We start from the raw sequence: 12903 nt of genomic DNA on the forward strand, positions 1-12903 counted from the left end.
ATTACATATTAAAAAAAAAAGAAAATGTCCACTTAAATAAAAAAAATTTAAATTAGTTGTTGAAAAAAAAATGTGCTTTTGAAACATTGTTAGGCTTTTGTTAATTACTTATTTAAAATAATAAAGTTGTATTGACTAATGGTCAAATGGTTTTAATGTAAGTTTTTTTTATTTATTTATTATTTTCCTTTCTGAAAATGAAATAGACTAAATATTTAAAAATAATACTCACTATCTGACAAATTATTAAACGAACATGTATTGAAGGAATTTTTTAAAAAATATATATATATATATATATTCTATATTTAAGTTGTTAGTTCTATTGTTAAATTATTGAAAAGCGTTAAAGCATTGCTTAACTATTTATTTATTTTTAAAAAATTTAGTCATTTTAACTAACAACCAAATTTAAAAAAAAAGAAAGAACACAAACTCTGTTTCTATTTCCACAAAAATAAAAGCAAATTAATTAAATGTAGGCTCTGTTCTAATTTTTTTAAACTAAAAGTGACTGAAGATTTATTGGTTTAAAAACTAATCAAATTATTATACTTAATAAACTAAACTCAATGGCACGACAGCCCATAGAGGGCCAAGGCCTACTGTCCTCATCTCAGTTTTCTTAACCTTGGGCTCTGGGGTGCAACGTGAATTAAATAAATTTTTAAAAAAATTTACTTTTTATGACAAAATATAAACTATTTAAATACAAAATATTAAATTTTATCACTTTTAAAAAAATCAATAAAGAATCTTTTTTTCTTAATTCATGATTTCGTTTCAGTAATATATTAATTTCAGAACGAAAATTTAAGATAACAGCGATTGAGCAACGATCGCCAAGTAACAGTAGGTCTGCTGAAAATAATTTACAACGTTAAATCCAAACAGAAAAAAAGTGACGAAATAATGCGCAATGATCGCTAAGTAGCAAAAATCTCACTGAAAATAATTTACTTGAAACGTTATATTAAGTCGAAATAAAACGCACAGCGAACGCAAGATAAGTCCCGCTGAAAATAATCTTCAAGAAACGAAAAATCCCAAGGTCAAAAATGGCACATAAGGAAACTATGCATCGCGTTCTATATTTCAACGCTGATCCTCACTCTTCGTTATTCAATATCACGAAACGAAGATCATCTTCGTAGCTAAAAATGTGATCAACATCTTCGCAGCTAGATGAAATCAAAATAGTCTTCGTCTGCATGGTGATAGCGTTAGCATAGGCAAGAATCCTCGCACGTTAAACCGCGAGCGTCTTAAATCAGATTCCTGATGCATCGCCTAAAATAAAAGTAATTATATCGGCCTGCCGATATGTGCATTAAGTCGATAATTCGCGATACATCGATTTAAAAATGTCTAAGAGTAGCGCTCTTTAAAATTGCCGCATCATAACAAAAACAAGAGTTTTTTTTTTTTTTTTTTTTTAAAAAATGGGAAAGCCAAACGAAATAAAAACAAAAAATCGTTCTCAATTTTTATAAGAAAAATTTTACGTTGAAAAATACACTTTAAGTGCTTCCCATCGCCGGATTTTTAGAAAAAATGACAAAAAAGAAGCTCTTTAAAATATGCTATCAAAATAAATAAATAAAAAAAAAAACACAATTAATAAAAAAAAAAACAAAATAGAAACAGAAAATTTTCCTAAATTCTTAAGACAAAACTTGCAACGTAGAAAATCAATTTTCTATTCTACTGGTTATCTAATTATCTGTATAACTTTAAAAGAAAAAGTGGAGATAAAATATATCAGAAACGCTATTAAAATGCCGCGCTATAAAATAAAAAAAACCCAGCAAAAGTGAAAACAGAAAGCAAACATTTCACTCTTTTAAAAAAAAAAAGTGTCGATGAGAAAACGACGAAAATGAATTTCCTGATTAAAATTATACTTCGCCGAATATTCGCAATATACCTAATATTAAAAAAATGGAGTCAATTTCAGAAGAAAATCTGATACAATGAAAAAAATCCACTTTGCCTTGCGATGATCACTAGATGCTGATCCATTCCTTATATTTTTCATCAAGTGTCCATAAATTATTAAAAACACACTTTCCTGGCATTTCTAACAATTTCACATTTGAATGAAGTATCAAAGCTACCACGTGTGCTGTCAGAAGAATTGAATTTCTCGAACCCTATGGATGTAGAAGGTCAATGCAGGTCTTCAGCTGATAAAGTACCTCTAAGTACTGTCTAAAAATAAGTCAAGACCTCTACCCACCTGCAGTATCACGCTCCCCTCTCCCTACACTAAATTTTTTTCTTTCAGAGTGATCCAGAAAGAAATATTTTAATGAAACAATTAATAAAAGAAAAAAAAAACAATAAGGACATGTCTTCTGCCACTTGCTTGTAACCCCTACCCTCACACGCATTCAAAATATTCTACCCTCAATGCAGGGTCTCATTCTAGGCGAAAGACGTACTTTTTAATTGTGGATATTTTCCTAAGATAAAAAAATTGTTCCAACCAACTAGTGATACTAGAAATTAAGGACTTTTAAGGGTCATGAATCAAAATTAAGTACTTTTAAGGGCCCTTAATTTTCAAAATAAAAACTAAGCAGTTTTTAAGGACTTTTAAGGACCGTGGGAACCCTGAATAAAAATGAAAAAATTCCATATCTAAAAATTGAAAATGAAATGAAATAATTCATTAAGTACAAAATTTATTGTGAATGAAGGGAATAAAACAACAAAACATAGTGTAATCAGAAACATCATTTATAAAAAAAGATAAAAAATCTTTATAAAATAGTCTGCGTTTAGTTATAAAAAATTGTATGCTTACACTGTTAAGGAATACTGCACCTCTGAGGAATTAGAATTTATTCAATTAAAAAAATATTGTGTCTTGTATAAATATTAAAGGAACTAAAATAATCGACGATAAAAAAAATTTGTTCGTAATAAAGTATTGTCTGAAATTATAAAACAATAATTTGTCAAATAAATCAAAGGTAATGAAAATTGGAGGCAAATATGGATTATATATATATATTTTACGTATTATAAAATAGGGAATAATGAATAGTGATTTGGTCGAATAGTCAAATATCTGGCCAAATAAAACGGCCGCCTACCCAGTGATCAAACAACATTTAAAAAAAAAAAAATCCTCAGGAATTTTTATTGTTTATGTAAAAATAGGCCTGGGCATTGTAAGAAATTTTATATCGTGATAGATTGTCAGTCAGACATCGCGATGTATCGCAATTTAACATATGTTTGAAATTTATCAATCAGAGATCTTTAAATCAATCAAAAATAAATTTATAACAAAAGAAAATGTTAATTCTAAAAAAAGTTGATTCTATAACATCAATAACATTGCTTAATTTTTTCAATTAAAATAAAGAGACTTAAGACTGTCTTAAGGATTGACTTGCCTTAAAGTAAAAACAAACACAAGCTTTATTTTAATATTTTTTTTTAATTAAAAACCACTTAGATTTCTTAAAAATAATAATAAAACTGTTACAAAATATTTTACATACATTACATATTAAAAAAAAAAGAAAATGTCCACTTAAATAAAAAAAATTTAAATTAGTTGTTGAAAAAAAAATGTGCTTTTAAAACATTGTTAGGCTTTTGTTAATTACTTATTTAAAATAATAAAGTTGCATTGACTAATGGTCAAATGGTTTTAATGTAAGTTTTTTTATTTATTTATTATTATTTTTCTTTCTGAAAATGAAATAGACTAAAGATTTAAATGTTTAAAAATAATACTCACTATCTGACAAATTATTAAACGAACATGTATTGAAGGAATTTTTAAAAAAATATGTATATATATTCTATATTTAAGAGCACTATTGTTAAATTATTGAAAAGCGTTAAAACATTGCTTAACTTTTTATTTAATTTAAAAAAATTTAGTCATTTTAACAAACAACCAAATTAAAAAAAAGAAAGAAAAAAAAGAAAGAACGCAAACTCTGTTTCAATTTTCTCAAAAATAAAAGCAAATTGTTTAAATGTAGGCTGTGTTCTAATTTTTTTAAACTATAAGCGACTGAAGATTTATTGGTTTAAAAACTAATCAAATTATTATATTTAAAAAACTAAATTCAATGACGCGACAGCCCATAGAGGGCCAAAGCCTACTGTGCCCATCTCAGTTTTCTTAACCATGGGCTCTGGGGTGCAATGTGAATTAAAAAAATGTACTTTCAATGACAAAATATAAATTACTTAAATACAAAATATATAAAATATTAAATTCTATCACCTATAAAAAATCAATAAAGAATCTTTTTTTAATTCATGATTTCGTTTCAGTAATATATTAAGTTCAGAATGAAAATTTAAGATAACAGCGATTGAGCAACGATCAGTACAGTACGTCTGCTGAAAATATTTAACAACGTTAAATCCAAACAGAAAAAAAGTGACGAAATAATGCGCAACGATCGCTAAGTAGCAAAAGTCTCACTGAAAATAATTTACTTGAAACGTTACACCAAGTCGAAATAAAACGCACAGCGAACACAAGATAAGTCCAGCTGAAAATAATCTTCAAGAAACGTAAAATCCCAAGGTCAAAAACGGCGCATAAGGAAATTATGCATCGCATTCTATATTTCAACGCTGATTCTCCCTCTCCGTTATTCAATATCACGAAACAAACATCATCTTCGTAGCTAAAAATGTAATCAACATCTTCACAGCTAGACGAAATCAAAATAGTCTTCGTCAGAGCGGTGATAGCGTTAGCATAGGCAAGAATCCTCGCACGTTAAACAGCGAGCGTCTTAAATCAGTTTCCTGATGCATCGCCTAAAATAAAAGTAATTATATCGGCCTGCCGATATGTGCATTAAGTCGATAATTCGCGATACATCGATTTAAAAATGTCTAAGAGTAGCGCTCTTTAAAATTGCTGCATCATAACAAAAACAAGAGCTTTAAAAAAAAATAATGGGAAAACCAAACGAAATAAAAACAAAAAATCGTTCTAAATTTTTATAAGAAAAATTTAGCGTTGAATAATGCACTTTAAGTGCTTCCCATCGCCGGATTTTTAGAAAAAATGACGAAAAAGAAGCTCTTTAAAATATGCTATCAAAATAAATAAAAAAAAACACAATTAATCAAAAAAGCAAAAGAGAAACAGAAAATTTTCCTAAATTCTTAAGACAAAACTTGCAACGTAGAAAATCAATTTTCTATTTTACCGGTTATCTAATTATCTGTATAACTTTAAAAGAAAAAGTGGAGATAAAATATATCAGAAACGCTGTTAAAATGCCGCGCTATAAAATAAAAAAACCCAGCAAAAGTGAAAACAGAAAGCAAACACTTCACTCTTTAAAAAAAAAAAAAGTGTAGATGAGAAAACGACGAAAATGACTTTCCTGATTAAAATTATACTTCGCCGAATATTCGTAATATCCCTAATATTAAGAAGTCATTTATAAAATTCAATTTCAGAAGAAAATCCACTTTGCCTTGCGACAATCACTAGATGCTGATCCATTCCTTATATTTTTCATCAAGTGTCCATAAATTATTAAAAACACACTTTCCTGGCATTTCTAACAATTTCACATTTGAATGAAGTATCAAAGCTACCACGTGTGCTGTCAGAAGAATTGAATTTCTCGAACCCTATGGATGTAGAAGGTCAATGCAGGTCTTCAGCTGATAAAGTACCTCTAAGTACTGTCTAAAAATAAATCAAGACCTCTACCCACCTGCAGTATCCCGCTCCCCACACTAAATTTTTTTCTTTCAGAATGATCTAGAATGAAATATTTTATTGAAAAAATTAATAAAAGAAAAAAAAACAATAAGGGCGTGTTTTCTTCCACTTACTTGTAACTTCTACCCTCAATGCAGGGTCTCATTCTAGGCGAAAGACGTACTTTTTAATTGTGGATATTTTCCTAAGATAAAAAAATTGTTCCAACTAACTAGTGATACTAGAAATTAAGGACTTTTAAGGACCGTGAATCAAAATTAAGTACTTTTAAGGGCCCTTAATTTTCAAAATAAAAACTAAGCAGTTTTTAAGTACTTTTAAGGACCGTGGGAACCCTGATTTAGAAAATTATGAATTCAAATTTTCTCAAATGAAATATTAGTAAATTTGCTTCCAGTTTTTTTTTTTTTTTTTTTTTTTTTTTTTTTAATATTTGCATTTAAAAGTATGAATGAAAATCATCAAAATTATAAATTGAAATATAGTAAAAAGAAAAGGAAATTACCTGTTTTTCCGGGCTTAAAATTGACTCATTAGTTTTTGACTTGCTTGAAATAAGCTGCAAAAAGTCATAAAAATTATCAAATTTATAAAAATAAAATATAGCCATAAATAAGCATATGACTCTTATAAAATTTTTATCTTGAAATTCCAAAATGCTTAAAGCTTTATCAACAAGTTTAAAAACAATCATTTAGTAGTTAGCAATATTTTTTCAGATATCAGGGGCATTAATATTGCTTTAAGGGTAGACAACAGAAAAAAAGATTTTATTTTTTTCTTGTCAACCTAAGAAAAATTATACCTCTGAAGATATATTTTCATTTATTCTGTAACTAATAAATATTTCTGAATAGTTTTATTAATTAAATTTAATTAACTGCACTTAGTTATCAAATTTTAAATATTACGTTTGTAAGTAATTCTAAAATTTCTAGATTTTTTAAAAATCTAGATTTAAAAAAAAAAAAAAACTTCAAACTTTTAAAAATACTAACTAATTTCAAATGAAAACTTCAGGTAATTAAGTTCAGTATAATAAACTTCATTGAACAAAATGAAACAAAAATTATTAAAAAATATTAATTAGTTACTGAATAAAAAATAAAATTCTGGACAAAACGACTCCATAGATTCAATGGACTATATGGAGGAAAACAAATCTCTTTTACAAAAAAAGATAAACTTAAAACTGGTTTTACAAATGAAAAAAAATTTTTTTTAGGTAAAGTTAAAGTTTGAACTCAACAGAATTGAAAGTTAAAAGCTCAACTGTTGAGTTTCTTGAAGAAAAAAAAATTACAGGCAAATGTTTTATCTTCTTAGAACAATAGAAATGAAAATTTGTTGCAAGCCATTTTACCTTTTAAATGATTTGAAAACAATTTTATGAAGTGGTGTTTTACTTTTCCAAGAGAAAAACGATTTGTTTATGGTTTTTACAGCTAATAAAAAGCTTTATTTTCCACACTTACACAAAATAAGGTGAAATCATTTAAAAAATTACTAAAAGAAGATTTTCTTAAATCTTTCATATTTGTTTGAAAAAAATTGAAACATTTCTAAACAATAGGAAAAAAATAGAAAATCAAAAACAATGAGATTAAAAGAATAAAAAAAAGTGTTTTTCTTAATAATTGCTTAAAGCAAATAAGATAAATAATAATTAAGTAAACTACTAATACACTACTTCCTATTGATATATATATATATATATATATATATATATATATATATATATATATATATATATATATATATATATTACACATGAAATTATAGAAAATATTTGTCAAGGGAAAATATTGTTTTTACTGTAGAAAAAAAAACAACAGATAAAAAAAAAAAAAATAACCTTTTCATAGCAGCAATTAATTTTCTGATTAATTTCTTGTTTTTCTGCATCAGCTAAAACAAAAAAATAAATTTTTAGAAAAGATTTAGGATTACAATTATAAATATTCAAGGGGTAAGAACACAAGGAAAAATATTGGAAAACATTTCAAGATTCCCTTTAATTTAAAATTAAGTAACTAACTTTAAGGCATAAAACTATTTTGTTCTACAGCATTTGACAATAAATTATCTTATTTCAAGAAAAAAAACAGAACCTTTCTGGTTATATGCTACATTCGGACCTTTCTCTCTTTTCTCAATTTTTTTTTATAACACTTGCAAAGCATTCAGTGCAATTTAAGAGGAAGCCATACCGCGGAAGAAAATAATCTTCAAAAATTCTTTTCTAAAAAATCTTTGTAAATTCAAATTTACTAATTACTAATTTAAAAGAAAGAAAAAGTTCAGACAAACCTAGAGTAAGTCATGAAGTTTCAATTGCTGAAAAAAATATTTCAAAATACAGTAAAACCTCCATTAAGCGGACATTCTAGGAACCAAAAAAATTGTCTGCTTATGGGAAGAATACTCTTTGATATTCTTATAGATATTCTTATAGCGAAGTTTAACACTGCTAATTGTTTTTAGAATATTTTCAAAGATGCAGAAATAATTTAACTTACAATAACTATCTACAAGGATATTTCTTTGAGCTTTAAGAAAGAGAAAAAAGAATATGTAAAGAAGTTTTATATAAATACATAATTCTAGATGTAGCAACAGATAAATTAATATAATTTTCCTATTAGCACAGATACTCAAGTCAGACATATGATATCGAATAGGAGATTTCAGTCGTCGGTCGGTTTCAATTTATAGGCAAATGTAAAGTGTAACATCCCCTTAAACCTATTAAACCTATCTATTATTGGATGGGGAACATGATTAATACCTTCTTGAAAGTCAACCTCTCACGATTCACAGCTAAGTTTAAACTACAGTGTGAAAATGGTTAATAACTTCTTGAAACATTATAAATAACTAGTGAAAAATGAATGAAAACGGTGTCGCCCAAAATGAAGCATTTCAAAAAGGGATTACTGAACTTCAAAATTCACCTGCCGTAATAAAATTGTATTCAAATACTTGAAGAATTTAAAAAACAAGGGAATGCCAGGTAAATAGTTGTCAAGAAAGGAATTTAAAATTATGAACACTTTGTAAAATATTTTTTAGGCTGTAATTAGGGTCAAAGAGTAAGCAGAGCTGAATTTTTTTTTCTTTTCAAAAATGCAAACATGACTTAAAAAGAACAGAGCAAAAAGAAAACTGGTTAACTTTTTAAAAAAATATCACAAAACAATTTTTGTTTAATATTAACTTTTTAAAATGAAAAAAAAAAAATTGAACTTACTTGTACTATCATTAAACAGTTTTAACCAAAGATGATGATCAAATTTCTCTCCATCACTGTGTAACTGCATTGTTTAGTCACAGATGATTAACTACTTCTTGAAAAAATGTACACAAATTAGAAGAAAAGAAACAAAATACAATGACAATAAAATACTATAACAAAAAGAAAAACATTACAATAAACTTTAATTACCATAGATTAGTGTCTTAAAGTAAGAAAACCAATGTCAATGATAAATATTTATAAATTTTTATATAAATATTTATTATAAGAGTCCTTTATAACCCTTTTAACAGTTGCCTTTAAGTAATGGTAATTTCGGTACAATGGCCATGCCAAATGTGAAAAAAACAATAATTTTTATTTCTAATACCCACCTGATTTACACAAGTTTCTCCTTTTAAGGACAACAAGGGGGGATATTTCTGTGTCGTGATCTGTCTCACGCCAACTACAATCGTCAAGGCGCCAAATAGATTTTAGACTTGCATGTTCAATAAATAAACAAAAATGTAGATGCTCGTCCGGGGTGGCTACGAGTAATACCTTTCAAGTTGGTCCCTTTCTGAGATGTTTCTTTTAGTTTCCCGCGAGCCCCTTCCCGGAAGTTGCCAAGACTTGGCGATTAATTTGACACAGATCACGATACGGAAATCTCCCCCAATGATGAACTACATCATTAAACTAATGATTTTTTTAAAATGCAAATTGTACCTACATAAATTGTGCTATTATCACTAAATTGATGTTCAATAAAGATATCGAATTCTTTGCATATATTCTTATAGGTTGGTTGTAAAAAGACTTAAAAATATGTATTAATACTATATAATATTATAGCAACTTCGGGGAGCAGCTCGCGAGAAGCTAAAAAAAACATCACATAAAGGACCAACTCGAAAGGTATAACTCGTAGCTACCCCAGGGCACAACTACATGATTTTTTTATAGAAAAAATTGCAAGTTAAAAATTTATTTGGCACCATGAGATATTATCATAGCCACGGCAAGTTGGTGAAGAGTCGCCGAGGAAGGAAGATAACGTTTCTGGCGGAGGGAACCAGTTTTCCTCTGATCATGACGTTTACGCCTCTTCCTTCTCATTGGCTCGAATTCCCTGACTACTGCTTAGAACTTATCGGTTAAGATATATCAGTTATTAAGTAACCGGTTCCAATTTCTTGTTCTTAAATAACGTGTACAAAATATTAGTTCCTGAATAACGTACTCACGGTGTCAATTCCTTAAGATAAAACACACATTTGCAAGCGTCTAATCTAAAGTTATTAATCCTTTTATTCTTTTTTTAAAAAAAAATCTTTTTGACTCAAAATTAATGAGATTACATTTGAATAATAGTTTTAAAAAGTCTTATAAGGCAGTGTCAATTCCTGAAGATAAAACACGTTTACAAGCGTCTAATCTAAAGTTATATTAGTCCTTTTATTCTCTTTTTAAAAAAAATCTGTTTGACTCAAAATTAATGAGATTACATTTGAATAATAAATAGTTTTAAAAAGTCTCATAAGGCACCACAGTTTCTTTTCTTTGTTTCGGAAATATAATTCATATTTGATTCAAACATTTCATTCATTTTTCAATAGGATGAAGATTTAAATGAACTATGCATTTTTCAATACAAAATGCATTTATCATCATCATGTGTCCCTCTTCTCCCATAATCTCCTGGACTACCAGATAAGAAGAGCAAATAGTTGCACTTGCTCCGGTTGCTATAGAAACCATTTGCTCCGATGCAGCTATTCCCATGGAGACCATACCCATGTCCTAAGGACCAATGAGAACAGTCTTCGACAAACGATGGGGGACGGTCATAACACCAAGTTAGGAAAAACCAAAGAACTGTAATAAAAAATAATTAAGAAAAATGAAGTGAAAACATGGAATGTTTTAAAAAAACAAAGCGGAATTGTAAAAATTTCACAAAATAAAAGAAAACAGCTGCTGTGTAAAAATCATCAGCTATCTTCTTCACTTTAATATAAAGGTATATAAATCCACCAACAAGACCTTTGACCAAAAAATATGTATTCCAAAGTTTATCTTGTCAAATTTCGTTGCCACCGAATTTAACGCATTGCCTGAAATAATAAAAGCAATTGTTTAAGGTGGGGCTTACGATTCAATATCTTTTTTGACAGCATGGCTCAAGGCTTTAAATGTTATATAAATATAAGATGTTCTGATGGGAAAGCTGATCGGTATGAAGCCCCCCGCTTTGCATTGCTGGAAATATATTGATAGATACCTGCAGATTACTAAATCCGAATGTTAACACCAGGTTAAATTGAAGGTCGTATTTCAGCACATCATCTGTCAAAAGATCTTGAAGACTTTATTTACTTATCACCATATTAAAGTGGCCACAGAGTACTTTAAGCCTATCATAATTTGTTCTAATGAGAGAAGTTTCAGAATGGTTAAAAATTATTTAATGCTGATTTATTACGAGTAATAATACCTAAAATTAACAATCTTTTATTTACACTTTTGTATTTTCATAATCCAATGCAGATTTTATACTTGTACTTGTTTATTCCTGTTTTAACATTCCGCATACAATTTTTTTTCTATCTTCCTTACCTGTTCTTTCGATACTCTACCCGTTCCTGATATCACGACGGTAACACCGTTCTTTTTCGGTCCTCTCCTCTCAGAGAGCCCATTTTCTTTCCCTCATCTTCCGCCTTTCCGTCGTGATGTCATGATCAGGTTTCTCCTTTTCCTCCTACCCCTTGGCGACCTACCTAACCAGGTCGTCAAAAAATTAGTGGCACTTGGCCTTGCCGTGGTTATGATAAAAATCCCTGGCGCCTGTAGTTGGCGAGACAGATCACGATACGGAAATATCTCATAAGTTTTTTCTAATTAGCAAGGAGCAATGTAAAAAAAAAGATTTTAAATTAATCTATGATATATGTATATGGCCGTGAACATAAAACTGACACAAGCATTTATAAGATTAGAAAGTAGTACACATTTGAAAATGAACAGAATTCCTAGAAATTAGCCTGATCTATTTTTAAAAAAATCTACAATTTCAATGAAACTGTTAAATATTCAGAAGAACTATGATATGGATGGAATAACAAATACTAACTTATATTGCGTAAAATACTTACCTGTATTTTTAGAGTAACAGAACTAAGGTATAATTCGCACAGTATTGAGAAACATTATTAATCTGTAATATTGTTCAAGATTGGATGTATGTCTGTCAACCCAACGCTTTTTTGTTAATATTATGAAAATAGCCAGATTTCCTTCATACTTCAGGGCCACAGATTGAAGTCTTTACAATATTTAAGGAATGCGGGATATATTATAGGCCAGGACACTCTACTAAAGTAAAGAACCATAATTATAATACCAGTAAAGATTTATCAAAGTTGTCCACAGGGTGGCTGCATATGTTTGATAAGACAGTGCCTCTATAAAATTTTCACAGCAATAAATAGTTTCTTAATTAATAACAATATATACATATATATATATTTAAAACAGCTATAAATTAACAACAAAATAGGATATTTAAACACAGAATTACTAGCCGGCTGTTAAAGTTGATAGTTGACAATCGAATTTACGCAACACGCTTTTGGTTGACCATTTCTGTCCTATTTCAGATTATTTCTTTATAGGAATTATATTTGCAGGCTTGTTTAACTGATCGCAAAGAAATAGTTTTCAATAGAACACCGAAGTCAAGCATTAATGTCTGCAGTCAGTAAACGGGTATTTGATCAGTCTGAGTAGGGACCGAGGGTGCGCGATATTGGTCTCGTTAAACTGTTCGACCGTAAAGTGCTCGACTTCACACTGATGTCATCGGGCAACCAAATCAGAGGAACCATTCCCTCTGCAGAGGATCACCCCTCCTTCGGTAGCCTGACGACCTGCA

The 12903-nt window shown here is 28.7% G+C and overlaps 1 protein-coding gene across 4 annotated transcripts in view; it reads right to left on the reverse strand.

Moving 5' to 3' along the window:
- LOC107455334 (transformation/transcription domain-associated protein) overlaps window positions 1-12606 on the reverse strand; it is a 165499-nt gene extending 152893 nt beyond the window's left edge. For 3 of the 4 annotated variants that reach the window (XM_087161599.1, XM_087161597.1, XM_087161601.1), the window contains exons 1-4: window positions 12125-12606; window positions 8979-9075; window positions 7584-7636; window positions 6234-6287 (exon numbers count right to left, since the gene is read on the reverse strand). In XM_087161599.1, coding sequence (XP_087017725.1) covers window positions 6234-6287; window positions 7584-7636; window positions 8979-9048 — 177 coding nt within the window. In that variant the 5' untranslated portion in view covers window positions 9049-9075; window positions 12125-12606. The remainder of the gene's footprint in view (window positions 1-6233; window positions 6288-7583; window positions 7637-8978; window positions 9076-12124) is intronic. The other variant, XM_087161598.1, reaches the window with a different exon arrangement.
- Window positions 12607-12903: the final 297 nt, after the last annotated feature.

Source organism: Parasteatoda tepidariorum, chromosome 4 (genome assembly GCF_982258835.1).
Source record: "Parasteatoda tepidariorum strain Cologne lab strain chromosome 4, Ptep-v5.0, whole genome shotgun sequence".
NCBI classification, from domain to species: domain Eukaryota; kingdom Metazoa; phylum Arthropoda; class Arachnida; order Araneae; family Theridiidae; genus Parasteatoda; species Parasteatoda tepidariorum.